We start from the raw sequence: 26,679 nt of genomic DNA, 5'->3' as shown, positions 1-26,679 counted from the left end.
TACTGTTCTTAAATTCTTTTTTCCTCGTTTTCTGTTTGTTTGTTTTTTTCCTATTTGCGGGGGTGGGGAGTTTTGTAGTTGTTATTGTTATTTTTGTTTCTTTTTTTTTTCGTTTTGGTACCCTTTTTGTTCGACTATTTTATTGGCGCAGTGGTTTGTTGCACTCACTGTCAACTGTTTCCACCCTTGAATGCCACAGCGAGAGTTAACCAGGAACGAACTATCAATCGTTTTTCTTTTAATCACACAGAGGAGAAAAAAAAAACGTAGCAGCTGAAAAGTTTCCATGGCAAGCAGTAAAGAAAGAAAAACGAAAGAAAAAGAACAGAAAGAGAGAAGCGCGAGAAGAAAACCCACAACTACAAACACAGAGAGAGACAGAGAGACGGTAAATGTTCATGTGTTTAAAAAACAGAAAAAAATAGGGTTTTAACATGTAGATAAGGTATTTATATTGGGTCATTAAGACGGACGGGAGCAGCAAAAACAGCATACTGATAAAAAAAAAACGTTTGAGTATCTGTTATCTCCAAATATTAACCAAGCAACCCCTTCTTCTCTTCTCCTTTTCTGTTTGTTTTTCTTTCTTTCCCCTCAGACTTCCACTTTCTCTCTCTCTCTCACCCCTAAGCAAACATTCGGTTCAACTCAACCATTCGTTAAGGTAGGCGCAGTTGCGGGGATTCAACACGCTGATACCATTAGCAGAGCACACCGGCAACTGTGGGCATCCCACACACGGCAGTCCCACCGCAGGCATCGCCCACGCACTCGCCTGCGATACGGGCGCCGGAGACCATATTCCATTAGAAATAAAATCAAGATTAGACTCCCGTCCCTCATCCATTATGCCTGTTCCTCCTGCTGCTCTAATGGAGGAGGATGTCATTCCCATTGTTGAAGTTGTTGATGGTATTGTTGTTGTTGTTGTTCTCCCACCAACACCCGCCGTAGTCGCCGTGAAGTGTCGAAGGACATTTCTTCCTGTTGCCAGTTGATATTCGCCTGGTGCGCCCGGGGATGGGGCTACACAGTCAAGAATGCCGTCCAGCACTAATGTCTGCACTAATACCTGTGCATCACGCTGTGAGATTCGCTTGTTGAAGCTCTTACTACCATTTGCAGATGAGATAGTGGAGCCATTAGGAAGTGCCGTAATGACCACCGCCCCACCAGCCGTATTATTATTATTATTATTATTAGTAGTAGTAGTAGTAGTAGTAGTAGTATTATTATTATTATTATTATTATTATTATTATTATTATTATTATTATTATTATTATTAGTATTAGTATTCGTGTGATTCACATTGGAATGAACAGCTGAGGCACTAGTGGGAATCTCCGCCATACCGCTGTTACTGTGGGATTCCTGCAGGTGTTGTGTGATTTGCTCTAGTGAGACGGAGTGCAGCTGTGCCACCAGTGCGACCGCACGTCTGCGCATTTCATCCACAAACCACACATCCATTTCGCGGGAATCCCCACCGCCGTAAAAAGATCCACCCGTTACTTCATCACTTGGTTCAAATTCAAACAATAAATAAATCCGTTTCGCACGATTAGAAATGCATCGTCTCTCTTTAATCCGTTTCTGTGCTACCAGCATTTGTAGTGCTTTAATAATCTCCGTCTTGGGAAGTCGTATCTTACTACATAGTGTGGGCTGATCAATCCCACTATTTCCACTCGCACGAATTGCATCCAACACCAGCGATGGACCTTCCGGCATATTATTAGCAAGTGCCACATACACGTTATTGCCGCCATTCGCATTGTTGCTGCGCCGCAGTACAACTTTGCCTGTTTCCATCAATCCCCGCAGTGCATCTGCGGCCAAACGCTGCTCAAGTGCGAGATCCCGCTGCAGTGCGGCGAACGGCACCGCCTCCTCGCCGGAGAGTGAGAGACTTGCGAGAATACGCTGCTGCGCATTCGCCACACTCGATGAAGGAGTTAACATCCACGAAAAGAAATAGAGAAATAAATATAAATAGATAGAGTGTGTGTCTGTGTGTTTGTTTGTCTGTGTAGATATAGTTGATGTACGTACAAGTATGTAAAATATATATATATATATAAGAAGAATGAAAGAAGAACCACAAGTAAACAAAAAAAAAATCATGAAGAATCAATAATCACAAGTGGAAGAGGCAATGAATGGGAAAAAAAAGCTCCAATACCAGTACTTCGAACGGTAGCAGTGGGAGGAAACGAACTTCGCATCTGTGTAGCAAACCGGGATAGAAGCAAGTAAAATAGCAAGAGATGATCCCAAGAAAAACCTTCCACTATCCATCACTCCCGCACAGGTTCACGAGCAGGAAAAAAAACACAAAAAAGAAAGGGAAAGACTGCGTGTTTCTGTATGTGTGGAAGTGATAGATAGAAAAAAAAATAGAGATACATAGATCATACACAAAACATGGCATACATACAGGTCGCAGCTAGAATCCTGCTAGAAATCCCTCCGACTACTATATACCTCTTGCAATCATGTATACACATAACTGTTTAAGCGCGCTGATTCTGCGTGGACTTGGGTGTCTTCGCTTAAGTCACACCACTCGTCTCCATCTTTGAAGGTATTTGTTTTTCTTTTCTTTCTTCTGCTTCTCTCAGTAATTAGGAGAGTAGCAATAGCAAAGTGAAAATAAAAAACAAACTCTCTCTCTCTTTCCTGCAGAAAGAACTTCATGCTTGGTTGATCGCTATTTCACTTCCCGCTTCTCTGCAACACTTTTCGCCCCGCCTTCTTTTTTTTTATTCATTATTTTCATTTTCACTTCCCCCTTTGAGTAACGCTATAAAAGCCACACGTCGATGGACTATTTATCATAAGTGACATGATTTCTGCTTTTTTTTTCTTTCGTCATTCCACTTCCTCATTCTCGCTATCTTTGACAGGCCCACCCTCAAATTACCTCCCTTTCGCTCCCATATACAATGATGTATGGTTCTGCTCCTTCTTGTCAAACGTGCGATGAGTCGATGTAACAAGAGTACGACATATACGAATGGATATATATATATATATATATATTTGAATTTTTTTTTCGTCTGTATTTGTCCCTGTTAAATTAACACACAGGCACACACCCAACCCATCCTAGTCCCCCTTTTTCTCGCTAGCTCTCCCTTTCTCGCTCTCTTCAACCTTACTCTCTTTTTCTTTTCTTTTTTCTTTATTTCTCCCTCCTTCCATCTCTCTTATTGCCTGGCACCATCAAGTAAACGGAACAAACTCATTGCAACACATTCAAGCGCAGCCTTCAGATCCGCAATATTCGTTGATGGGCTGCTGGTAAATGCGGAAAGCATAATACGCACCTCATTCTCATCTACAGCATATCCCAAACCGTAGCCATTAGGCGTAACGGGACCAAAGACAAATCGATCTATCCATGGACTTGACACATTGCTTGTGCTGAGCAGCCATCTGCTGCAGGAACTGTACACATCATCTCCAAAGAATTTTAGACCAGCGGCGTCCTTGCGGTCTAGGGCCAATTGACGCAATGCGGTTAAGTGTCTGTCCACGCCCTCGCCATTTACAGCCGCATTCGCAAGTGTCACATGACGTTCGGAGGCCTTCTTTGCAAGACTCACGAGTTCTGCCCGATCCGATGCATTTAATGCTGCCACCGCATTCACATTCCGTGCGCTTTTATTAACTGCCTCTGCGAGGGCCAGCATCTCCTGTGTGGCGGATCGAATTGTCTCTGTGCGGCCATGAAAGAACTGAGAAGTGGAGGCGGCTTCATACGTGGGGCCGAGTTTATTGCGACACTTGTGGAACGCCACATGAAAGCACATCTGTACAAACGCATCCGGACTCACCCCCGCGAGTTTTAGTTGTTTTTTACCAAACGGCAAATGCAGGGCGTCCAGGGCGGTTCGACCAATTAACTCCTGCACCTCAGCCCGTGCACTTCGAATATGGCCCGCAAACGCCTTTCCAAACGTCACCCGCAGCGGCTCCACCAGCGACGTGACTTTTGCCGCCTCAATGGAAGCCGCCGCTGCCGCCGCTGTGGCCGCCGCCGCCTTGGCGCCCGGGCCGTCCACCTCGCCGAGGACGTCGCCCACCCACCGCACCCACTGCACCCCATCGCTGACGGCGTGCTCGAAGTTGAAGGCCACCTGGCCGTCGGCGGAAATGATCACTTGGTGCTTGTCATACCACCTGTTCTCCGCCTCCTCCTGGTCGCCGTGGAGCATGGCCCCGTTTTGAAGTTTCACATCATCTCCCCACTTGCGGGTGTCAAGACAGAGCACAAGAATACCTTCTTGGATTTTTTTTAAGATTTGAGCATTTTCTGGGGTTTTCATCAACTCAGCATAGGCGTAAGCCCATGTTTGGCGACCTCCCGCAGTGAGTACAGAGACCGGTGTGGTGTTATCAAGGTCAGGTGTGATGGAAAGAATGTACTCAATAGAGCGTTGAATTACAGCCCGATCAAGGGGAACCTGCTGCTCATCAAAGACGCGTACAGCGTAGAGGTGTCCATCATGTAGTATAATAACATGACGTAATTTTTCTGGTGGTGTTGTAATAAATTCATCCTTGCTTTCTCCTGGTATTAATGAAGCCCCAAACTGTCGAAGAATGGGTGATACATCTTGTTTCAATTCACCCACTTCCAATCCTTCATTTACAAGAAGTTGCAACCATTTAGCAATATTATACACAATAGCGGCTGCAACTCCTGCTTGTGTATCACCTGCGTTCTTTAGCTTTTTTGCGAGTATTCCTGGATTCGTATTTACCGGCAATGGAGCTCGGTTGCTCAAATACATAGCATCCCAAATAGGCTCAATATACGAATATGGATACCCACCACTCGCTTCTGCCGCTCTATCTGCCTCCACAAGCGCCTTCTGTAGAACTTGACCGGAACTGCTTATAAACATATCGAATTTTCGCAGATGTGCCTTCACAGTTTCCTCCGGCTTTAGTGGTATAATACTGGCGCGATAACGTTCTGCAGTCTTTTCAAGTGGTGGAATGGGCAGCCGTGGTAAGTTCAGTACGTTGGTTGCGAGATCCTTCGCCAAAATACGTTTCATTGTTCCACGAGTCTGACGGAGACACATCTTAGTTGTGGATTATGCCTAATAATTTTCTTTCGTTCTTTTTTTTTTCTCACTCTTTTCACTTCCTTTTTTTTATTTTTCTCCTTTCTTTCTTTCTCCCGGTGCTATCGATGTTGTCGTTAACGTTGGTTAAGCAAGGGACGTCAACACAAACAAAAAACAAAAAAAAAACAGATAAAAATAAAAGAAAACAAAGACGGTACTTTTCGTTTTCTTTACTCTGAACTTTTATTGTGATAGAATATGCTTCCTGAAGGAGGGAGGGAGGGAGGGGGTCAGAAATAATTAAACAGAGAGAAAGAACAAGTAATAATGGAGAAATCAACCCATATAGATTACAGTGTAATAGAAGCACACTGTCAAACAAGTAAAACACATCTCTCCAAATAGATAAATAAATAGACAAAATGAATAATTAAGAAACAGCAATAATCCATCCCATTCCCATAAGCCATCAGAAGAATCATTCAAATGGTAGTACTTACAAACTAAAAGAATATACAGCCCCTTTCCTTATCACACAGAGACTTCCAACCATCCAGCATGTCACCAATAGTGGTAGGATTGCACAATGTCCTATTTAAGGATAAGCCTTTTAAGAAGCATATATATATATCCATTATTCACTTTGATGTGCAATATAAAATTATACACAAAAAAAAAACAAAAAGACTGGAATCAACACCATCCTTGTCTCCATATCCAATAATGATAAACACTGGTAGTATTTTCCAGCTATAATATTAATCGCTACAGTTCCTTAGAAACACTAGGGTCCCTTTAATACATACAACGAAGTCTCCGTAATTCAAGCAGCAGAAACAAAGACATACTTGAAAATAAACCAAAATGTATAGTAAAAATAAATAAATAATCCAAAATTAAATACCTTCTGTGGATTCGATCGTCTATTGTTCTAGTACTACAAAGAAAAAAAAGAAAGTAAGAAAAAAAAAACATGTGTTATTTGTGGTGAAAACCTGAAATCAAACAAAGTGAAAGGCATTTTTAACTGTTTTTCGTTCTCTTCCTTTCTAACTACACACCCCACCCTCACCAATAAGACTTAGATTTTACTGCCGCAGCTGCAAAAAAACAGCAAAGAAGGAAATAATTCAACACGATGCAACACATAGACCCTCCCCCTGTATTTCTCTCTCTGTACCTATATATCTATTCCACACAGATGCATACAGAAAGTGAGATATATAGATAAATCGACAAGAGGAGATATGCATAGACTCAAACCAACAGCCTATTTCTCTTTTTTTTTCCTTCCATTCCTTTACAGACAGACAGATACACGTACACAAAAAAAAACTCGCACCAAAAGACATTTTCTTTTCTTCTTCTTCTTCTTCTTCCTTTTCTTCGTCTTTCTCTTTTTTTCCCACCTTACATGTGCTTTTTTTTTTCGGCTGGCATGGTACTGTCCACCTAACTCTCCCTTTCACCTCACTTTTCGAAGCAAGTCTATCATTTTTTCGTTTCTTCAGCTTCAGCATCGCCTTCTACAGTCCACGAGCGGATAATATTGTCAAGTGCTACAGCATCATATCGCTCAAAAACGCGAGGATCTGTAGGTGAAAGAAAATTAAAGTTTCCCTTTGCTATAGATTCATCAGGAATACGATCCAGTAATGCTGTATGGAATCGAATGTAATGAACTAATGAGTAATATGTGTACAGTGGAATATCCTCAGGTCGCGGAAGTGGACAAAATTTCATTAAGAATCCAAGTAACATTAAATCAGCTCCCGGCCCATCATGTAGGAGTGCTTCTTCAAAATTCACTGCCGTAACATAGTACATGTCTTTAATATAAAAACGGATTTTATTAAGTGGTGGCCGACCCATAATATCTTCTGAAGTAGCCGCCCAGCTATCAAACATAGTAAGTAAAATTTCTTCTAATACCTCACGACGACGATTAAATTTATCAATTGGAATACTTGTAGCTCTTCTACTCACCATGTGTACATGGAGAACATAAAGCCAGTAGGTCAAATCCATCTCGGCGTACTGGAGATCAAAGAGTGCCTTCCACTCCTGCAGTGATATGTGATGACACAAATGCCCAGAGACAAACTCCGCTACGGCCCGCACTTGACTGCCCAGCGTCATCCACCGCGGCCGCTCGCCCTCGTACACCGCCATGGACGTCGGGTCCCGCACATCAATACCGCGATAGCGCTCCTCTGACTCCAGCACCATTTCGCGCAGCAGCGCCTCGGCGGGGACGACGTCTGTGGTGGCGCGGGGCGACAGGAACGCGGTGGGGGCGGGCCGCAGGAATTTCGACTCCGCGACGCCCGCGAACTCATCGCCGAGACTCGCCCACGCGGCGGCGGTCATCCACGACGGGCCGGCGGCGCCAACGGCACTGCCGGTGTGGGCACAGAGCCGCAGGATCGTTTTAGCCCACATAGCCCTCCCTTTCCCTCTAAATAGTGGGAAAAGAGAAAAAGAAAGAAGAGGGGAAAAGAGAGAAAAGAGAAATAGGGCAAGGTAGAAAAAGGGGAAACACACACACACACAGAGAGAGAGAGAGAGAGAGAGAGAAATATGCACGTTCGTGTAGTTGGGATAGCCGTACAAGAAAGAGAAGGAAAGAAAAAAGAGAGTAAAAAGTAAGAAAAATAAAAAGGGAATAACGGTTTTCCCAGACTAACATCACAAATCACTCCCCAATCAGAACAAGAGACAAATAAAGCAGTCAATCGTCACTGTATTTCTCTCCATCTTTCATTTTCTCCTTCGCTTTCTGTAACAGCGAGAGGAAGGAAGGACTAACAAGGAAAGAAACAAAGAAAAAAAAAGGAAAAAGAGAGATGATGATGATGACTTGTCATATTCAGTCACATTGTTCACTTTCGAAAATACCCATACACATACACACAAAGAAAGAGGCACACAGACATAGAAATATGTAACCCCTCTCTGAAAACCATGTGGCTTCACTACATTACTCTGCTTCCTCCATTGCCAGGTCCCATTTCCGTTTTGTTTTTTCTTCCTTCTTGTTTTCTGTCACAATCATATATTTTTTCTCTTCCATTTCGTTTCTTCTCCTTCATCGTCATCATCATCTCTTTTCTTTTCGTTTTGTCTTTTTCCCCCTGGATTCTGCCTTTCGCAACACTTTCCTTACGCGGCGGCGGCCTTCGAGGCTTCGTAGCGTACAATCTGTCCCATAATAGCATCAAATGTATCCTCCACATCTTCATCCTCCCAATCCTCATCCCATGACTTCATCACTTCCTCTTCAAACTGTCCACTTATACGTCTGGCGCTTAATGTACGGTGTGAGCTGCTGCGTGGAGCAACACTGCCACTGAGATTACTTGCGGAAGCTCCCGTTATAGTTGTTGTGCCTTCCATGAGGCCAAATGATTGAAAATCCACAAATTGATCATCCGATTCCCTGTACCAACTTGACCATACTTCATCTGCCTTTGGTGCCTCCAGTGCGGATCGTGCGATTTGCAGTGTGTCATGCGGTGGAGCACCTTTTCCCTCTTTCCCTGACGTGGCCGTAGGTGATGATGAATCTACCTTGCGGGCGGTGCTCATTTTCTTTTTTTTTTTTTCTTGTTTAAATCTAATGCTTAATACAAGACAGTATATAATAGTGTTTTATCGTGTTATGTGCTACAAACTTCGTTTACTTTTTTTTTGTTTTCCTCAGGGTCTCCTTGGGTTACTGTACTCTTTCTCACCTTATAGATTGATTCTTGATCTGCCACTGATTTTCCTTTTTTTTCTTTCTTCTTCCTGTAATTACCATGCGTGTGGGCAAGAGTGCAAGAGAGAAAAAGATATTGAAAGCAATCGCAACAAACAGAGAAACAGAAAAAAAGAAAAAGAATAAATATAAAGAAAAAAACATACGAACTAGAGTGATCATGAAAACAAAGTAAGAAAAAAGAAGAAAATGCATATATATCCTGCCAAGAAAAAAAAAATGACCATGTATATTACAGCAAGTGAATTAAAGAGGATAGCAATAATTTCGGTTCCCTGCCTTACATATTTGAAGGCATCCACAACCACAAGAAAAAAAAGAATTCGTCTTCAGTTCCGCTCCGCGCAGATATCTCAAATTTATTTTTTTTATCACAATTTCTCCTCTCGCTCTCGGAACACTCGCCGTTTCTCATCCGTTACGGTTCCCTAGCGACTTGCCACAAGTCTCTTTTGATAATAATCACAGTTCAGCTGTGCTTTCCTCAAAGGCTGAAGTGGGACATTTTGTTCCTCTTGCAATAGCATTAAGTGACACGGCGTAGTTTCCCATAAGATGGCTTTCAACGGCAGAACCTTTACCTTTCACAGGACGGAAAAGACGTTCCATATATGTCGGTTTACAAATATAATTCCCATGCCGATCAATATCCACCTCAATGCCAACATGACAACCGTACATGCCTATCAACGAGACCGCGTCACTTTCATTCACCACCCGAAAGGTACGTGGAATAGCCTTATTATATGCTATTTGAAACGCCTTATTACCCACTGGTGGTTGTCCAAATGTGTACACGGTTACTTCAGGAAGGGGATAATCCTTTTCAACCAACATTTTACGTACACTATATGCACAAAGACTTGCAAGTGCACCACCGAGACTATGACCAGTACAGAAAACACGATAAACTGTGGAAGGATTTGAAGAGAGAAAATTCCATACTGCATCATGAATAGATTGACGATGTGCTTTCCATATAGAAAGGAATCCACCATGCACAGATGGTCTTGTTCTCCCATATAATGCTCGAAGTTTGTTAGAATCTTCCTTTGGCATTTCATCCCAAACTTCACGACGCACACGTAAATCTTGTCTTGCATTCCTTACATTCGCCGTACCACGAAAAGCAATAACAATGCGTGAAGACTTACTATCGCCTTCTTTATCCCCAGCATTCCATTCAGATATCACCACTTGAACATCTAATGCCTCCATAACCACTTGAAGACGGTAACCATATCGTTCTACATTAATAGGAGGTGGCACGTTAGTATTAACCTGGTTACCACTCGCATCAGTAGGAGCATCTAAAGTACCAAAATCGCTCTCTGATGAAGAAGGAGAAGAACAACAACACCCACAAAATAATCGAGATATAGACATTGGTTTACCTCTTCCCATTCGGCTTATCATCATCTGAGAAGCCCCATAAGCTTCCCAAGATAAGTTAAAACAATCAATCGCCGTTTCAAGATTAAAGAATGGAAGATATTCACGGTCTAAAAAGGGACGCAAGGCAGCATCCAAAAGTGCTGTCTCCATATGTTCATAGGCATGAACAGGTCCAGATATAAACGTTCGTTCTGCTGTCCTCATGAGTGCAGTTAATTTTTTCCCAGCATTACCCAACGCACGCATAAGGACCGCCATTCTTTCACCATCTGTATCTCTAGTTGCATTAGCTATAGGATTTTCTATACTATTCTGACCACTTTCTTGTGAATCTGCAGTATCGACATGTTGCCGTCTGAAAGAATCCTGCAAGCGTACATAATCTGAGAATTGAGAAGGTATAATAATTTGAGTATTTGCCCCTTGAACTGGAGGATTTAACACAGAATCATGTTGAATATCTGAAGGATAACAATATAAATCATTCGTATTTCCTTCTGTTAAATGGTCTATTGTAAAAGAGTGATTTCTAGGAGTAGGACGTGCTGAACTTAGTACACAATGACGTGTTTGTTCAGGAAGGTAAAACGTACATGTTCTATCCATATTTAAAACAGCACTATCATCACATGGAGGAGGATTAAGCGGTGCAGCATATTGCCGCGCTGTCATTTGAAGATTATTACTGGCCTCCATATGTGTTTCCGCATCTGGAGCAGGACCTCGACCTTGATAAGGCGCTGAAGAGGCGATTTCGTGCGATACGGAGCGTAAATGACGCGATCTCCCTGGATGCCTCCTCTTTTCTTTTGCCATATATTGACGCATGCGAAATGCATATTGATTCCAGTTAAACGTTAACTCTTCTTCCTCTGTGTGGAAAATATACATACTACCACCATGACGAGAAAGCCAGCGATACCACGTATTAGGCCAAACCATATATTTCCATCGTTGATCTCGTGGGCCAATCGGTACGAGTGAATTTCGATTGTGTGTGGTGTAAACGAGTGTCATAATATTAACAAGAAAGGTACCCACCATAACGGCAGGGAGTTGAATTAAAGGTTGAGTTGCCACCATACCTGGAATTGTGGCGTAACGCGTAAAGAAAATGACCGTTTGAATTATGTAAAATAGAATGGCTGCCACAAAAACTATGATAAATACACGACACGCAAGTTGTTGGGGACGTGAATCCAAATATGACTTTTTCCCAAGATTACCATTTAAGTGGAATAGTAATACACAACAAACGATAGATCCAAAGCAAAGGACGCCAATAATAGTAAAGAGAATAACACTTGAACGAGCACCCCATCTAGGCATAATAACTGAATTTCGCCATGCCATATCAGCTATATCAAGTGTAACAATAACAACAATAAACATAACTGATATTATCTTTGTCCAAACAGGTGGATCAAAGATACTACGACTTAGGCATAATAAAGCTTTTATACCTTTAAAACTTTTTAAATTTTTTGCAGCTTCTCTCTCCTCCGTTGAAGATGGAACCCATGACATTGATGCAGTAATAGCAGCAAACATAAAACCAACTGTAACTGCCATAAACCATGTTGGGAAACGAAATTCCAAAAATTCTAAAACCAATGAAGGTAGAGAGGAAGTAACTCTCACCGCATAAAGAGGATTAAGATACCAAAAGAGTGCCAATTGTAATACAATTACCCAAGCTTGTTCATAAAGTGTATTGGTAAATTTTAAATAAACAATAAAGCGTACTAAATGTAGAAACGATATTACTAAAAACAAGTATCGCCAAACTAAAGATCCTAATCCATAAGGACGTTTCTCATATAAAATACCAATAGATGACCTGTTAACTCCATGTTCCAAGCTAGAAGGTATATTAAGAAGTTTAAAAGAAATCCTTTGAGGACCTGTCACGTTCAATACAACCGTTGGTGGAAGTTCTGCATACTTACAACGTGATGACCGCCGTGAACATGTTATAGTGAGTGGTAAGGCCGTTACTCGATCAAAATACAGAGCACCCGGGATATGTGCTTCTAATTCATACACCTGCTCATCCCCAATAACATCCTCCCAGTTATCCGGCGACGCTAAACTAACAACAAGATTGGGAAAACGCACCATTGGATCATCAAAGTCACGACCAAATGGTCCTCCTTCCCAGACAACACTATACAAACCGGTGGTATCATTTCTTACCACTTCTGAAACACATGGACTTGTCCAATTATCATAGTGTCGCAAATCGGAAATATCATTACCGCAAATACTTGCCAATCCCCATGAGGGGGCCACAATACATTCCACTATGATGGCTGCAATTAATAATGCGTACCACATATATAATATTAATTTGGCAACAAATGGTGAAATAACTTCAATTTGAAGCTCTATGGGTTCTTTTCCTGTGGTTTGATTCATACCAGACCCCCCATTTTCATTTTCATTTCCATTTATGTTTCCAATGGGTTGAGTATTATCACAGCGTAAACGTAAATTGCGTCGTGGTGCTCGTGGAATAACAAAATGTTTTTCTCCTCGTTCTTCCTCCTTACTATTATTATTATTATTATTATTATTATTATTATTATTATTATTATTATTATTATTATTATTATTATTATTATTAGTATTAGTATTACTCCTCGTACGTATATGCCCTGAAGTATTCGATGGATTCCATCCACTGAGCGGTGGTGGTGGTGATGATAAGTATACTTCACTTCTCGTCTCCACATCTCCCTCAGTACTCTCCTGCAGTTCTACGGAGTTAAAGGTAACGTTAGCGTGGGCAAGTCTGGACTCCTGCAGCGGCTCCACTTCCTGTGTATAGTTGTGGGCATTAGACATGAGGGAAAGTGATAATTACAAAAGAAATAAAATAATGAATTAATAATAATAATAATAATAATAATAATAATAATAATAATAATAATAATAATAATAACAATAATAATAGGCGATGTGAAGAACAGGAAAAAACACCAATTCACTCCGTAGAGGTGGTATTCTTATTCTACACGAGAGGCTTTTTTTTTTCTTTAAACCCTATCCTACGGTTTGTACCTGCCATAAAGAGAAAAATAAAGACGGAACTGTGTACAATAATGATAAAACAAAAAAGATAGCAAAAAAGAAATCATAACAGTTAAAATGAAGAAAAACAATCAAACAAAAGGAAAAAAGAAAAAATTCATCTGCAAAATTGCAAAAAAAAAGGTAGGGAACGGAAATAGCGGCGAGGTTGCTACACCAACCCTAATAAAACGTGCAGTCAAGCTTCATCGCATCAAGGGGATGAAGGGGGCAAGAAAGAGAAAATAACATGCACTAAGAAAATGTATCCATCCTATTCAGGTAATATAACGAAAAGTAGTTTATCTCCTCACCCCACAAGAAAGATAAAAAAAAAATGAAGAAAAAAAAAGGAATAATCGAAAATGGTAGTACTGTCACTAAATATTACTGTATTGTTAACGAATAATGCCGGAAAATAATAATAAGAAGAAAATGCATAAAAGTGACCTTTTTTCTTTCTTTAACTTAATGTCGATGGCGGCAATTGTAGTTTTGATTTCTTTAGTGAAGTTGTACTCTGCACATATGCCTCAAGACAACGTACTTTACAAGCCCCTCCTGTGTTCCTTACGGCCACGGCATTAAGTGATACGGCATAGGCGGCAAGTGTGTGATTTGTAACCGCAAACCCTTTTCCCTGTGTGGGGCGAAATAAGCGTTCAATGAACATTGGTTTACAAATATAATTCCCATGCCGATCAATATCCACCTCAATGCCAACATGACAACCGTACATGCCTATCAACGAGACCGCGTCACTTTCATTCACCACCCGAAAGGTACGTGGAATAGCCTTATTATATGCTATTTGAAACGCCTTATTACCCACTGGTGGTTGTCCAAATGTGTACACGGTCACTTCCGTTAATGGATACTTTATAAGCCGCAGCATACGCCGTACACTATACGCACAAAGACTTGCGAGAGCACCACCGAGACTATGACCAGTGCAGAAAACACTAAACAAAACATCCGGGTGGGCATGCATGTAGGCCTTTAATGTACGTAATACAGGCTCCTTAAGGGAGATCCATATGTTAAGAAATCCAGTGTGAACTTTGGCTTTTTGTCTAATGCCCCACTGACGTCGACTATCAACTTCCCGCCAAGTGCGTTGACGGAAACGCAAATCTTCGCGAGCATTAGAGATATTGTCTGTTCCTCGAAAGGCAATAACTAAACGGGGAAGTTTACGTCGGTGACAAGGAAGTGTGGTATCCATTACAGTTATCACCACCTGTACATCTCTTCCTTGAAATACTGCAACTTGATTATACCCATATTGTTCTGTACTCATTTTTGGTTTTGGTTTTAGTGGTAGTGATGATGATGATGGTCGTTGTATCGTTGATGATGATAATGGTGATTGAACTTCTCCCATATCTGGTATAGTATCTGTATACTCCATAGTTACTTCACTCTTGCTGCTATTACCAATATTATGATTGTAATTTTTCGTCGTAATAGCACTAACACTAGTACTATTCATACTATCATCAACATCATTATCATTGTTATCATCATCATCATCATCATCATCATCATAGTTAAGGCACGAACAGCAAGGGGCGTAATAAATAACCATAGAATGTAATATATTTGCAATATATCTTAATGAGGTACTTGAATCACCAGACGAAAAATCCTCGTTTAAATTATCTTCAACCGTTACATAAGCTTCCCATGATAAGTTTAGACAATCAATTGCTGTCTCCAAGTTAAAGAAGGGCATATGTCCAGAACCACGTACCAATAAGGACTGTAATGGATCAACAAGAGCTTCTTCAAGAAGATCAATTATAGTGGCAGGTCGATCAATCAAATGTCGTTCAGCTTTTTGTAGAAAGTTCAATACTTCATTCTTTACTCTCATCGCTCCATGCGAGGTTTGTCCCATATCTGCAGAGTTGCTTACATTAGCACTAGCCTCATCATAATAATACTCCTCCACCTCACTGTTATAGTCCTCAGAAAAAGGTTCTCTATCATTATCATCATCATCTTGATATTCATTTTTGGGATATCTTAACTCCTCACCTGTCACCACCCTAGTAGATGTAGTACTATTACCATCACATTCCGTCGTATGAACATTACTACCCTTTCCCTTTTCAAGAAGAGATTCGTTTTTACTGTTTTCACATTTTACCTTGGAACTTTTTATTGCACTAATTTTTTTTTTATTTTGCAACCACATAAAATTTCGTTCTTGTCGTTCGTTATGAAAGATGTAGAGTATACCACCATGCAATTCAAGCCAGCGATACCACTCTCTTGACCAAACAACATGACGCCAACGTGGATTATCCGGACGAATTGGAACACGACGTGAGGCTACAGTAGTTGTGTAGACAAATGTCATGTGATTAACAAAGAATGTGGATACAATAACGGGAGAGATTTGAGTTAAGGGTTGATATGCAGCCACACCAACAATTTGAGGATATAATAGGGCTATAAGAAGCACTTGAACAACAAAGTAGATAAGAGCTGTAGAGAAGACAAAAATGAAAACTCTACATGCTAATTGTTGTGGTCGTGTCTCTAAATAAGGACGTTTGCCAAGATTACGGTGAAGCCAAACGAGTAATACACAACATGTTAACATAAAAAGAAGCATAACTCCATATATTAAATACTGAATATATAAGCATGCGAAATCTGTACAACTTGTCTCTGCTCCCCAATCCCATCCTCTTATATATGATTGGGCAATATCAAGCGATAAAATAGCAACTAAATAGTTTATCATAGCCATTTTCGCCCAAAATGGAATACTACCACGAGTTGCATAGATTGGGCGAACCCCACTTGAAGCTTCAAATGATCCACAACGTGAAACTTCCCTTGCCGGGTAACAAACCTCTTCTTCTTCCGTCACTAGACGTTCTTGTTGTTTTTCTTGTTTTTGTTTTTGTTTTTGCCTGATTGGTGATGAATCAATGGAACAGTCATTGTTATTATGTCCCAGCAATAAATAAGATGGAGGACTTCCACTATTTGGAGAACCGTTTGTATTTTCTATTAGCACCTCTTGTTGATCTTCCATCTCATCATTCTCAGACCAGTCAATTGATATCACAATAAGTGCAAATATAAAACAACTTGCCAATGCAGCAAAGTATGTCGGAATACGAAATTCAAAGAATCTATATACTCTATCTCCATTATTATCGTAGATGCCAGCAGCGAAGACTGGATCAAGATAAAAGTAAAGAGCTAAATGTAAGATCATCATCCAATACTGTTCATATAATGTCTTTGAATATCTCTTTCGATAAACAAATCGAATGAGATGAAGTATAGAGAATAACATAAAGGCATAACGACATACGATAGTACCTACAGTATATGAAGCTCGCTGAAATACGATTCCAACAGCAGATGAAGAAGAAACATTTCCTAATTCCTCTTCTACACCAAATATACTCAACGTTATTCTAGAACCATTTGCAGCTACAGCTACATTCTTTGGTAGTACTACAGAAGAACAACGTGGACTTGAACGAAGACAAAGAGTACTGGTATTGTAAAGAAAAGTAGTTAAAGGCGATGAACTGGATCCCTCACTATTTCCCTCACTACCCCAATATGAAGAAGAGGAAGCGAAAGAGGAAAAAAAGGAAAAGGAAGAGGAAAAAGAAGAGTCATCACTGTTATTCGGAGATATCGGTGTCTCTTCAAGAGCAACCCTAAGAGGATACCATTTCCAGTTTAAACCTTCTGGTAAGTTTTCCTGAGGAGAAGCCATACTTAATACTACTCTTACGAAACGATTGAGTTTTACATTCAATACAGTTCCATGTCCACTACCAACCCAACGAATATTATACAAATAACGAGGTGAATTAATACCCCTATCATCTTCACTTTGATTCTCCCTTATTCTTGTAGAACCATCTAACAACTTTCTGGGGACGGCGTAAAGTTGTTTATTCACAGCATAATCCGGCCAATTAATTAAAACTGGTGCATGCTCATACTTCTGAACACAAGGACTTTTCCAAGAGTCCAAGTGGTAGAGACTTTCTTCAGTAGCTCCACATATGTTTGTCATTTTCCACTGTAACGCTAGAACAGACTGAAAAGCTAGTGCTAAAATAAGAACAGCATACCATGAATACAAAAATCCCCGCGCACATCCCGTTGAAATTGTCTCAATTTGTAATTCTGCCACTAAACGCTTAGGTAACCTATTATTGTGAATGGATACTTCCACACCAAAATGACGAGCTCCAGATCGTTTGCTCTGTGGGGTTCCCGGTGCGCTATACGGTAATCGGTAGCATTCTCTTGCTGGTTTATTCATTGTGGAATCACTTGCAGAAGGGCAGAGCGGCACCGTGAGTGAGTGTGCCCTCTCTCTACCGGTAGAATCCATTTCTTTTTTGACTTCACTATATATATAAAGAAGAGAAAATAGAGAGAAAACAAAAACAAGGAGGGATTTGTATGCATATTATATATATATATATAATTGGTGAGGTCGTAAAAGAAAGTAGAAAGTAAAAAATAAACCCAATTTTTTCTTTCTTTGTTGTACACTTTTTTTTTCTTTTTCTCACTCACTGAAGTATTACAACCTTCAGTTACCGAATTGTTTTACATATGCACCCACTCTTCAAAAAAAAAGAAAAAAGAAACATATTCTTGACGACAAAATATAAAATAATAATAACAAAAAAAAAAGTTAAGTTCAATTACAGGATAAATACAGCTATTTTGTACACAAGGTAAAGAAATGATATTTAAACTCTCTATTTATTTCTATTGGTACATCTTCAAAAGAAGTTCTAGACACCGAAGGATTCGCAAGGATTTCCGCGTAGTAAAATGAGGAAGAAGAAGAGGCAGGAGACAATAATGATGACGATAAACAAGAAAAACTGTGGCCATCACTGAAGGTTGATCTATTAATATTAGTGTTGGTCTTCGTAGTATTAACTCTATCCGAACAGGGTTTATCAACGCATCTATTATCATAGACATTATTATTTATCATTATTACCTACATGATTACGCCCTACCACACTATTACCATATTTTCTCTTTTGTTGAAACAAGATATGAAGCTCAGAATGTCTTTTTTCGAGTTGCTCTAATCTATCTCTCAAACGTTCCACATCAACACTCATTTGCTGAAGTGGTTTTATACAAGCATCGGTTCCTTTTTTCCGTTTTTTCCCTCTCTTCCTATGGACGTCTTTGAAGTCAAACTGAACCAATTTTCCCCTGCAGAAGGATACTTAAAGTACAAAGAGTCACCCTGGGAAACGGATCCCTTTAATTTTCCCCTACACGCATCAAAATCACTCCTTCCCTCAGGAAAAGAAACTTCTGGAAAAACCATTTTCTCCAGTGTTCGTATTGAAACATAAGAAGATTTTGTTTGAGAGCAACCCACGCCGCCCTCATCTCTATTTTCACTTTCACTCCTCTTTATGATACCCTTAGGATTGCTAGAAGAGACTATTTTATTTGAAAATTCCCCTGCAGATTTCGGGAAACAAATTCCTTTCTGTGTGCTTTGGCAAGGGAGATACATAGATATAGAAGATTGAGTGTCGCAGCGTACAGGAGATGCTGATAAGGATCCCAAACAGTTATAAGATATTCCAGTGTTATATACGTTATCCACATCAAATATAGGAAGAGGTTGGTTGCAAGAGGGCGATATTGAATAGGGCATCAACTCACCGCAGTATGGAAGAAAGTTTAAACCACCCTGAATGTCAGTATTTTCATTAATATGCGTTTTTTTCTTTTTTTTTTTTAGCGGATGATGAAGAACAAGCGACATCAAGCTGCATTGTCTGTCTGAATTGGGGGACAGACGGCCCTACCTTTATACAGCAATAATAATAGAAAAAAAAGAACAAGAGGATGAAAGAAAAAAAAAACAAATAAACATACACAGAAAGTAGGCTCAAGAAAAAACAAAGGAATCTAAGAATATTTACCCAATAAATTAGGGAGAAGTGCAAATAATAATAAGAAGAATAATACTAATACTAATAATACTAATAGTAATACTAATAGTAATACTAATAATACTAATAATAATAATAATAATAATAATAATAATAATAATAATAATAATAATAATAAATTCAAACATAATGATCGGTCAATTATCTTGTTCTTTACTTCGCATCTTCAAAAGTACTCCTCAGAAACAACTCCTTTTTAAGACAATTACAAGTCCCTACACAAAATATTTTTCTTTCTTTATTTCTTTTACTGACACGCCTTCACCCTACGCACAAAGGGAATGAAGAAAAAAAAAAGAGAGATAGAGAGAATGCCCTACGCATCTTAAACATCTCATTATCTCTCTTATTCCCTCCAAATCAGGCAGTATTAAACATATCCACATACTGTGCTCGCGGTGGCCCATTGCTACCGGCACGCAACATTCCAGTGGGACCACTTGGCGGCCTTAGCATCGACTGCGGCCCACTAATACCACCAGTAGGAGGGGCTGGAGCTTTCATCTTCATAGCTGATGGCTTGGGTGGCCCTGCACGAATCATCTCAGCTGCTTTTTTCTCCTCCTCAGTCTCCTCAAAGAGGTAACGACCTGTAACAGGGTCAAACTTTGGCGGCTTCTCAGTGTCGATAATCATTTGCTTTGCATCATCGTTCTTTGGATCCTGGCTTCGTCCACGACGGAATATAAAATTAGCAATAGCTTCCAATGATCGAGAACGAGTTGATGGTTGACTTTTCTCAGGCACTTGTGCCGAACGACCCCGAGTCTGTTTGGGTGCCTGCAACTGTTTAGGATTAGATTCCTCTGACTCCCTTGAACCCTCTGGTTTGGAGTCAACATTTCCTGTAGCCTCAGTTGTGCTGCTATTCGCATTCCTTGATACCTCTTTTTCATGTGAAAGCGAGGAATCAGCGGACACTGAACTGCGCCCTGCAGTAGAGGCAGGAGCAGAAATAGGAGGTCCATGGGAAGGGGTAAGAGAACCTTTCATAGAGGACATGTCGCCACTCGTTCTTTGAGGTGGAAACCTCGAAAGGCCGGGTGGCGGCGGTGGTCCAGATGATTTCATTCCACTTTCGGGATGAGATAATGGTGGCGGTGGTCCAGATGATTTCATTCCACTTCCTGGATGAGACAATGGTGGCGGTGGTCCAGATGATTTCATTCCACTTCCTGGATGAGACAATGGTGGCGGTGGTCCAGATGATTTCATTCCACTTTCGGGATGAGACAATGGTGGCGGTGGTCCAGATGATTTCATTCCACTTCCTGGATGAGATAATGGTGGCGGTGGTCCAGATGATTTCATTCCACTTTCGGGATGAGACAATGGTGGCGGTGGTCCAGATGATTTCATTCCACTTCCTGGATGAGATAATGGTGGCGGTGGTCCAGATGATTTCATTCCACTTTCGGGATGAGACAATGGTGGCGGTGGTCCAGATGATTTCATTCCACTTTCGGGATGAGATAATGGTGGCGGTGGTCCAGATGATTTCATTCCACTTTCGGGATGAGACAATGGTGGCGGTGGTCCAGATGATTTCATTCCACTTTCGGGATGAGACAATGGTGGCGGTGGTCCAGATGATTTCATTCCACTTCCTGGATGAGATAATGGTGGCGGTGGTCCAGATGATTTCATTCCACTTTCGGGATGAGATAATGGTGGCGGTGGTCCAGATGATTTCATTCCACTTTCGGGATGAGATAATGGTGGCGGTGGTCCAGATGATTTCATTCCACTTTCGGGATGAGATACTAATGATGTTGATAGCGGTGGTACCTGCTGCCTATTTGCGGAAGACGTTGCTCCAGACTCTTCCATGGGCAGAAGGTTTTTATTCTCCTCCGAAGAATCAAGAGAGACCATCGCATGAAGAATAAGACGATTTAGGGTAAATTGGGGTACTTCAGGTGAAGGTGAAGGCACAGCGCGACGAAGTGAGGCCATGAGAACTTTTGACTCCTCATACATTCCAACCTCCTGCTCCCAGAGTACTTGCATGTAGCGGAACGCCACCATATATCGTTCCGGACACATAGGGAGTCCATGGCGCAGTTGCGGCCTGCTTTCATTCTCGTTAGGGAGAGATACTTGATGATCTAGGCGACGGCGAATACGGTCAAGAATATCTGTCAGAAGTGTTGATTTGGGTGATATAAACGCTACACGAGAACGTCGTGGATTATAACGACCACCCAAAATGCCCAATCGTGTCCGAAGGAGTTCCATAATAAATTGTTGTTTTGGTTGAAGGGGCCGACCAGGGGGAGGTGTTCCCATCGGAGTCAAATGAGCTAATAAGAAACAACAGTGAGCTTCTTCAATCATTCCTTCATCTATCAATGTATCGCCAAGTTTTATTAGTCCTTCCGCACTTTCCTTCGTAAAATTTGATACCAGAATCGCTGCATGCTGCACCCATGAATCTTGAATTGGATAACTACTGCTATTATTATTATTATTATTATTATTATTATTATTATTATTATTATTATCACGTTTGTTCTTGCTATTGTCATTGTTTTGCTGGGATTCCGAAAATGGGGTTATCTGTTCTACACATGTTTTCGGTGGCACAAAAGGTGGAAGTGGCAACTCATTAAACATACAGTAGGCATGTGCCAATGGAGAGTATGGGTCTAACTCTTGCCCCACTACGGCACGAATAACATTCATATAGTGTTCCTTCTTGGGGCACATCATGGCGATTATGATGGCATGGGAATAGAGACTATGCTCTAAGGCTACCTCCACTGCAGCCTCGCGGTCTCCTGCACATAACAATTGTTGAATTGTTTGTAATCCTTTAGGGGAACTCTGAAGTGGATGCAAATTCAGTGGATAATTTGGGGATTTTTCATTTGTCTTTGGTACCTTCTTAGCTGCTGCAGAAAGTACCTCAATGAGAGCTTTTTGACCCTCAGTACGCCACTCAGGCAAGGGGTCACGCAACATAAAAGTCAATACTTCACGCAATAAAGGAGATACATCTGGAAGTTGCTGCAATACCTCTTGCAGATCCTTTAAAGGAAGATTACTTTTAAGATCAGATGAAAGAGGAGAAATTGACAAAGTTCGCAGCGTTTTCACATAATCTTCACCCGCTCTAGAACAACTCGTATTCTTAACATGTCCAGAGAGCATTTCACCGATATGAGTTGACCTCAGAATGACTGAGGTATCATGTTGAGATGCATTAAAAACTGTGATTACATATCCAGTTGAAGTGCAGAGAGCAAAGCACGGTCTTTTGGGAGGACGCTGTTGTTTGGTTTCTGGCTTCATTGTCCTTGTTATATGTGTTGCCGACACCGAATGATCATCAACAAAAGGAGAAATACCACTATCTTTCTGGAAAACAGCTGGTTTCTCTGACACCAATTGTGTCGCTTCTGGTGATAATGGTGGTAGTGATGCATGTGGTGGTGTCAAAGATCCAGCTGCTACATTTGCGACAGCTTGCGATGAAATTCCAACTACTTTTGATTCCTCTGCAGGAGTAATTGTTTCCGTATTCTCTTGTGATTCAACAGGAAAGGAATGTGTAGGAGGTGATATATGAGCAGGAGCCGCCTCAACAAACATCGGTTTCGTTTCGTCAATATCCTCCTCTTGTACCTCTCCTCCTATGTTCTCTTCTCGATCAAGATCATCTACGCAGGACATATCGGTCATAATAGGAGTTTGTGTATGTATTCCCAAGGTTACTTCTTGTGATCCTTGGCGTGATGGTGGAAATGGTGCCGGAGAATCTTCTGTCATCTCGTTTACTCCTTCAACAGGTCGTGCAAAGAATGACCTTCGAAGATTTGTGCCACCATTTCGTGGTGTATGCAACCCTGGTTGTGTCATCTGTACACCCACGTCCGATGGAAGGTCTGATCTTTCACTGAGGTTTGGGGGGGTCGCTTTTGATCTAAAAGCTGCAGAAGGATTAACAAAAAACCCAGGTACAGGTGGTGGGAGTTTTAATTCAGCATTGGCTTTGTTTGTACTATTAGAGAAAACTCCAAAATGTTGCAATTCTGCTGGCGGAGCAGTATTTCGCCTTGGTGGTGGACCTGAACTATCATTCAATCTATCGTGAAAACCAGATGCCCCTTCATTTCCCACATTTAATGGCATCGTAAAAGTAAAGGGTGTATCCTCGTCCTCCGTAGTTGGAGGCAATGGCTCACCTAGTCTATGCAACGTTTTCTCACTGCCACTCTCATTCTGCAACTCCTTAGCGTATAGGGACATTATTCGCTCATCCGCAATACTGCTACGGAAGGAACCATCAGTGTTATTTGCCAGAAAAGAATCCGAAGGAAGCACTGTTTCAGATACCGCTGCTGTATTTACCGAGTGCGAATGGACAACTGATGTTTTTGTTTCAATAAGATGTGGAAACTCTGAAGGTCCGTTAAGGGGAACACTTTCAGGAGTTTTTTTCTTAACTACATCCTCTACTAGATCTGAAGTCAAGGAAAGGAGAGATCCACCACTCCTTCTCTCGTTACTCGTTGCTAAACTTGCTCCTGAAGGTGGTCTTTGAAAATTCTGATGTGCATTTTGTGCTTCTTGTCCCTCTTGGTCTCGTTCTTGTTGTTTTTGCTGTTCTTCTTGCTGTTTTTGCTCTTGTTGTGGTGGGGGTTGTCTTCTTGCATCATTTGTTCCTGTACTGCTTGAACGAGAACACGCAACAAATTGAGTTCCACCGTTAGCTCGATGGAGTGAAAGCAATGAGTCGAGTGGAGTATGGGGACGTGAACCTCTTGGAGTTTTTTCACGCCTCGAAACACTCGTTGAAGGTCTCAAAAATTCTGGTGGTTCCTTTTTGAGTAAATGAGCGAAGTAAGAAGTTTTTCTTGGGGTATTAGTCACATGATTCTTTTCTGCACTTGAGAGTGCAGAGTGAAGATTGCCCAGCGAGGGTGCCCGTAGCGCCACGGCAGGAGATCGAGAATAAGCTGCCGCAGTATCAGCAGTATTTACTACGTCTGGTTTACGGAGACCCGTCAATACAGTTAATGTCTCAGTTTGCTCTCCTCCACTCTGGAGAAGACTGGAAGCTCCCCTAGATACAGATGAACTTGGATGCTGATGTATTTCCTCTTGCTTTGGTTGTAATGGTGTTTGTTGTTCATGACTCCGTTGCATTGCAGTTCTTGGTGGTGGTAACTGCTGCTCCTCCCTCGAATGATACTTTTCTTCTTGTTGTTGTGGTGGTGGTTCCCTAAACGCCGGCTGTTCTACTTCTGGCAATCCCTGTTTTTGTGGTGTAACGTAGGGAGCATTGTACGCCGGCCTGGCAGCGCCTTCCTGCACACCGGGCATCACTGGAAGCCTGCCGACTTGCTGGTGCACCGGTAGTGTAGATGCCGATTTCCCCCCTCCTCCCCCTATACCACTACTGCTGCCGCCAGTCCCCATAGTGGAGAAGGGATTGTGCGCCAACACTTTGGCCCTCCCCTCTGAGGAATGTTTCTGCTGTTGTTGCTGTGGATATTGTTGTTGCTGTTGTTGCCACATCGAGGCATTAGCGGGACGCGGTGGTGGTCCCGTGGCTTGCATAGAGGCAAATGGGTCATGTTCTCCGAGATTAGTCATCGTGTACAGATGTTGATCGCTTGTAACTGTAGATTGGCGTCTACAGAGGGAGAAACGTCGTAGTGATATATATATTTATATACAAATATATATATTTGTATTTGTGTATTTGTGTATTTGTGTGTTTGGCTCTGATTCCCTTTATCTCACCACAAAGAGCGAAAAAGAAAACAAATGACAAAGCTCAGTTTAAGCTTCCAGAACTATAATCAAAGAAAAAAGAAAAGAAGAAGAATATCAGAAAAATAAAAACTAATGGCGATAATGCTGTAATTTCAAGAATAAAGAAATGCAATTAGAAATAAAAAAATCATTCTCAATACCAAATCAAAAAATTGTTACTGTGCAACACATAGAGCCAAGGATAAGGAAGAAGAAAAAAAAAACATTATTTCTTTCAATCGTCTAGCAACGAGCTCAATACACCACCTTCTTGTCGTCTAGATGCTACAACGGTAGTAGAAGCAGTGGTGCCCCCAGTAGAGGTATTGGAAACTACTTTTGATACCACATGCTCTTTTTTCCTCGGTGTCACGTCTGTACCATCTGAGTCTGAGTCTGAATCGTTCATAAAGACATTTTGTCGCTTTTCTGACTTTGTTGTTTCTCTTCCTACCACTGTTGTTGTTGATCTTGATGGTGTTACTAATAATGATGATGGTTGTGGTGGAGCTGATTCTGTTGTGGTAGCAGCAGCGGTAGTATATCTTGCTGTTATGACTGCCGCTACTCTTGCCTCCTCTCCAGCGTCATCTTTTGACTGCTGATTCTCAGTCTCTTCACGCCAAGAACGAAGTTGTGCCTCAAAACGCCGATACGCCTCTTCCTCCTCCACACTTAACTTCTCTGATGATGCCTGTTCATCACTTCGATCCTGTTGTGGTGTTTGTTCTTGCTTTTGTTGCTCTCTCGACTGAATAGCCATTAACAGTTCATCCCGTGTATCCTCCTCAAATGTTCCTACCCGCGATTGTACAAGTTCTTCAATGAGGCGTTCTCTCTCCTGTAACTCCCGCATCGCCTCATTTTCCCGCTCCAACGCCTCTAAAGTGCCCTTTTCCGCCTCTTCCGCGGCCTGTTGTGCGCGAACTTCTTCGTTTATTTGATTTGTACCATAAAAATCCCCCGCACCTCGTCTGCAATTACGGCTACAATGATAACCACCCGTTAGTTTTGCTGTTTCATAGTCAGTCTTTAGGTATATGTGCCCTTTACAGAAAATGCAACGAAATTCCAGCTCCCAAACACGTATACCCATGTACTTTTCTTCTGTCGCACGACGATTGACGTATCCATGAGTTCCTCGTGCTATACGACGGTTACAGTGGAGACAGATGATATTAAATGGAATAGCAAACGTTTGTCGAATAGCAGATTTATTATCTCCATCACCTTGCTGTTGCTGGCGCCCCTCACGGCGTTCCCGTTTTCGATCCCGCTGCTGCTCGTCCTCGAGTTTGCGATAATCAGTATCCGGTGCAAGGTAGTAACCGGAGCCATACGTTGCATTAATCTTCGCCATGCGGAACACACAATTTGTTTTCCTTCTAAGATAATAATATTATTATTTCTTTTCTTTTCTTTCTTGTTATTGTTGTTCCTTCATTCAAAGTCCTCTTTTCCCACACAAACTCTCGCCCACACTCTCAATCAATCCAATTATCCAACCTGAACAGTGTATATGTGGCACACGCAACGCTACTGTAGAAATAAAAGCAAAAGAGGAACAAAAAAACAGATAAAGTAAGTACACATTTATATGCATAATAAGATAAG

General features: G+C 41.3%; 9 protein-coding genes across 9 annotated transcripts; all 9 read right to left on the bottom strand.

Annotated features, from left to right (window-relative positions):
• Positions 1 to 643: 643 nt before the first annotated feature.
• Positions 644 to 1,963, bottom strand: LSM04_007686 (RNA polymerase Rpc34; the record flags this gene model as incomplete). Its single annotated transcript, XM_067336137.1, has 1 exon — positions 644 to 1,963. One exon carries the CDS (start codon positions 1,961 to 1,963, stop codon positions 644 to 646), a length of 1,320 nt encoding a protein of 439 aa, XP_067192703.1.
• Positions 1,964 to 3,210: 1,247 nt separating this feature from the next.
• LSM04_001994 (Choline/carnitine acyltransferase domain) lies at positions 3,211 to 5,070 on the bottom strand (the record flags this gene model as incomplete). Its single annotated transcript, XM_067336135.1, has 1 exon — positions 3,211 to 5,070. One exon carries the CDS (start codon positions 5,068 to 5,070, stop codon positions 3,211 to 3,213), a length of 1,860 nt encoding a protein of 619 aa, XP_067192401.1.
• Positions 5,071 to 6,573: 1,503 nt separating this feature from the next.
• On the bottom strand, positions 6,574 to 7,524 carry LSM04_000858 (uncharacterized protein; the record flags this gene model as incomplete). The annotated part of the gene is made up of 1 exon (XM_067336134.1): positions 6,574 to 7,524. One exon carries the CDS (start codon positions 7,522 to 7,524, stop codon positions 6,574 to 6,576), a length of 951 nt encoding a protein of 316 aa, XP_067192331.1.
• A 720-nt stretch (positions 7,525 to 8,244) lies between these two features.
• On the bottom strand, positions 8,245 to 8,670 carry LSM04_006808 (uncharacterized protein; the record flags this gene model as incomplete). Its single annotated transcript, XM_067336133.1, has 1 exon — positions 8,245 to 8,670. One exon carries the CDS (start codon positions 8,668 to 8,670, stop codon positions 8,245 to 8,247), a length of 426 nt encoding a protein of 141 aa, XP_067192655.1.
• Positions 8,671 to 9,304: 634 nt separating this feature from the next.
• Positions 9,305 to 13,084, bottom strand: LSM04_005565 (Fungal lipase-like domain; the record flags this gene model as incomplete). The annotated part of the gene is made up of 1 exon (XM_067336132.1): positions 9,305 to 13,084. One exon carries the CDS (start codon positions 13,082 to 13,084, stop codon positions 9,305 to 9,307), a length of 3,780 nt encoding a protein of 1,259 aa, XP_067192581.1.
• Positions 13,085 to 13,772: 688 nt separating this feature from the next.
• On the bottom strand, positions 13,773 to 17,693 carry LSM04_004294 (Fungal lipase-like domain; the record flags this gene model as incomplete). The annotated part of the gene is made up of 1 exon (XM_067336131.1): positions 13,773 to 17,693. One exon carries the CDS (start codon positions 17,691 to 17,693, stop codon positions 13,773 to 13,775), a length of 3,921 nt encoding a protein of 1,306 aa, XP_067192520.1.
• A 768-nt stretch (positions 17,694 to 18,461) lies between these two features.
• LSM04_001148 (uncharacterized protein) lies at positions 18,462 to 19,001 on the bottom strand (the record flags this gene model as incomplete). Its single annotated transcript, XM_067336130.1, has 1 exon — positions 18,462 to 19,001. One exon carries the CDS (start codon positions 18,999 to 19,001, stop codon positions 18,462 to 18,464), a length of 540 nt encoding a protein of 179 aa, XP_067192346.1.
• A 661-nt stretch (positions 19,002 to 19,662) lies between these two features.
• On the bottom strand, positions 19,663 to 24,903 carry LSM04_006122 (Ancestral coatomer element 1; the record flags this gene model as incomplete). Its single annotated transcript, XM_067336129.1, has 1 exon — positions 19,663 to 24,903. One exon carries the CDS (start codon positions 24,901 to 24,903, stop codon positions 19,663 to 19,665), a length of 5,241 nt encoding a protein of 1,746 aa, XP_067192612.1.
• Positions 24,904 to 25,300: 397 nt separating this feature from the next.
• Positions 25,301 to 26,425, bottom strand: LSM04_003091 (CWC16 protein; the record flags this gene model as incomplete). The annotated part of the gene is made up of 1 exon (XM_067336128.1): positions 25,301 to 26,425. The coding sequence occupies one exon, from the start codon at positions 26,423 to 26,425 to the stop codon at positions 25,301 to 25,303; it is 1,125 nt and encodes a 374-aa protein (XP_067192451.1).
• Between the last annotated feature and the right edge of the window lie 254 nt (positions 26,426 to 26,679).

This window comes from Trypanosoma melophagium (genome assembly GCF_022059095.1).
Source record: "Trypanosoma melophagium isolate St. Kilda chromosome Unknown ctg2segment0, whole genome shotgun sequence".
Taxonomy (NCBI): Eukaryota; Euglenozoa; class Kinetoplastea; order Trypanosomatida; family Trypanosomatidae; genus Trypanosoma; species Trypanosoma melophagium.
This window is presented reverse-complemented; position numbering and strand designations above follow the sequence as displayed.